The 2,203-nt window shown below is 36.7% G+C and overlaps 1 protein-coding gene across 1 annotated transcript in view; it reads right to left on the bottom strand.

Annotated features, from left to right (window-relative positions):
- The window catches only part of LOC109538121 (rhamnogalacturonate lyase), a 5,346-nt gene extending 4,590 nt beyond the window's left edge, over positions 1 to 756 (bottom strand). The window contains exon 1 of the mRNA XM_048660984.1: positions 493 to 756. Coding sequence (XP_048516941.1) covers positions 493 to 718 — 226 coding nt within the window. The 5' untranslated portion in view covers positions 719 to 756. The remainder of the gene's footprint in view (positions 1 to 492) is intronic.
- Positions 757 to 2,203: the final 1,447 nt, after the last annotated feature.

Genomic DNA, 2,203 nt, shown 5'->3' with positions numbered 1-2,203 from the left:
TTTGCACTTAAACTGCTTTAGTGTGTATAATTGTGTGTGTACTTTAATTGGAAATTTAAAATAAGGCGAAACTCGAACAGGCATTTAGTACATGAGCACCCTTAATCTAGTATTTGCAGTATCTGCAGCTTTTCCCCTGATAAATTGTTGATTCATTGTTATCAATCATTGATAAATCAAAATCACCATCAGTTTAATAACACAATGCGTATGTGAAAAGTTTATCAGATCTACAGATGCACCCGCACTAAGAGAAAAATTTCGAACTCAAAGTGCATATGTGCGTCCCAAGACTCAGGCCTCAGGCGCGAAGAGTAAATTTTTCTTATTCCAAAAATTACGCTTACGCCGCGGAGGGTTCCTTTCAGGAAAAGAACCCTGCCGAAACCTGCACCTACTTGTATTTCTTCCACGTATTTCACATGGAGGCGATACGCCCCTAAGACAACCGCAAGTCGTTGATGCAGAAAAGTTCAAACCGATTGTACTCACTATCGTTCCAATCCAGATAAAAGCTCTTAACTCCACTGGCTGCCAAGTTGGTGCCCTGAACATTCACTGTAGAAATGGTCGCATCTGCTTTGAAGTTCAGCTCAACATAGTCGTTTCTGATGGTAGCCGCTAGACCATCCACTGTTAAGGTGACGGCCGCATCTACTGGGCTTAACCCGACAAAAGTCAGCAGCACAAACAGAAGTAGACACAATATCAGACGCATCTTGGCCACTATTGTCTGTCCGAAAAATAATCGCGGATATTTATACTCAATTTTCAAGTGTTTTGCACTTGAAGGCGGACAGCCGGAAAGATAGGCTTTGTGCAACAAAACAAGAAGCTGCATGTTTTCTGAGCGAGTGGCACAAAGAGATGGATAATGTAATGTGAAGGTTTCACGGCCAGCCAAGTCGGCATTAGTGGTGTTTATTTAAATGGTTCAACTCTTTTGCATACATTTTGGTACCTTTTAAGTAAACACTTCACTATTATCTGCGTAACGGGTGTAGCGAGATTATTGCAATACGGGTAAACAAGATGTTTTTTAGGAGCATTCTACTACCTGCTGGCTAGGTAATCTAGACTAAACAGTTTTTTCCGGATCAAACCGAACAATGGCTTTTTATGTTCCATTTGCGCTAGAATTGGAAGTTTTTCTATATGAAAAATGTGTTTGCCACCTAAATAAGCAAAGATACTTTGTGCCACGCAACTTGCGTTGCCCGGACGCTTGGCTCGGCCTTTTTTTAGCCGAATGCTCTAAACTCCTCTTCTATTTGTGCTTGAAGAACAACAATTCACCCTGCCCTTTATTAATACTAGAATTATTGCAGATATTTGGCTAATTATTCGCATTATATTTTTAGATGTATAATAATTACGCTCTTTATACCGATAAGTATTTTCATAAAGCTGAAAGATTAACAATTAAGATTAAAATCAGCAATTCCTCTGTTTTAGTGTATCGTCACAAGTCCTGAGAGTTCGATGTTTTCTACTGAACAATACTCAACTCAATGACTAATCAAATGTGGCAAAAACAGTAATTTTTTATTAAATTTAAAAATGTTGTGTTAAAATGGCAAAAAAGTACGCAGCAACAAAAATATAAGAACCGTTTATTGTTCAAACGATTTTTGTGTCGACAAATCAAACTCAGGAGGAGAAAGAAAAATGATTGTTTATGCACATTATATTCGTATCCTTCCGGGATCTCAGTCAAAGTATGAAGTAAAAATGTGAATATCGTTTATTTCGTTACGTTTTAGCGAGACAATAGCGCCCTCATCAGATTTAAAATTTTACACAAACTACAAACACCAATTCACAATTAAAACATGTTGTATAAAAGCTATAATTAATAAAGCGTTAAAACATGCATCAGTTCTTTTCTCTTTTCGAAGAATCTGATGATGGAGCTGTTGTCTCGCCGAAACGTAATGAAATAAACGATATTCACATACAAATACACGCCGTCAGGAAAATAAATCAAAATTGTTTATACATTTTTTTACTTTTACATTTTACTACTTTGTTCAAACGATTAAAAAAGAAGGCATCTAGATTTTCCAGCAACAAAACTGAGTCCAAAGAAAGAAATTATTCAGTTTGCCAGTATTTTATAGGAAAAACCCGGTTTTTCTATTTAGAGACAGTGTTGTTTAGAAATATTGATCTAAAAGTGAAGAAACCTCAGTTTCCAAGAGTT

The sequence above is a fragment of the Dendroctonus ponderosae genome, unplaced genomic scaffold (genome assembly GCF_020466585.1).
Source record: "Dendroctonus ponderosae isolate FM_Combo_2020 unplaced genomic scaffold, Dpon_F_20191213v2 Dpon_F_20191213_1, whole genome shotgun sequence".
In the NCBI taxonomy this organism is placed as follows: Eukaryota; Metazoa; Arthropoda; class Insecta; order Coleoptera; family Curculionidae; genus Dendroctonus; species Dendroctonus ponderosae.
Note: the sequence above shows the minus strand (reverse complement) of the source record. Positions and strands in the feature narration are given on the sequence as shown.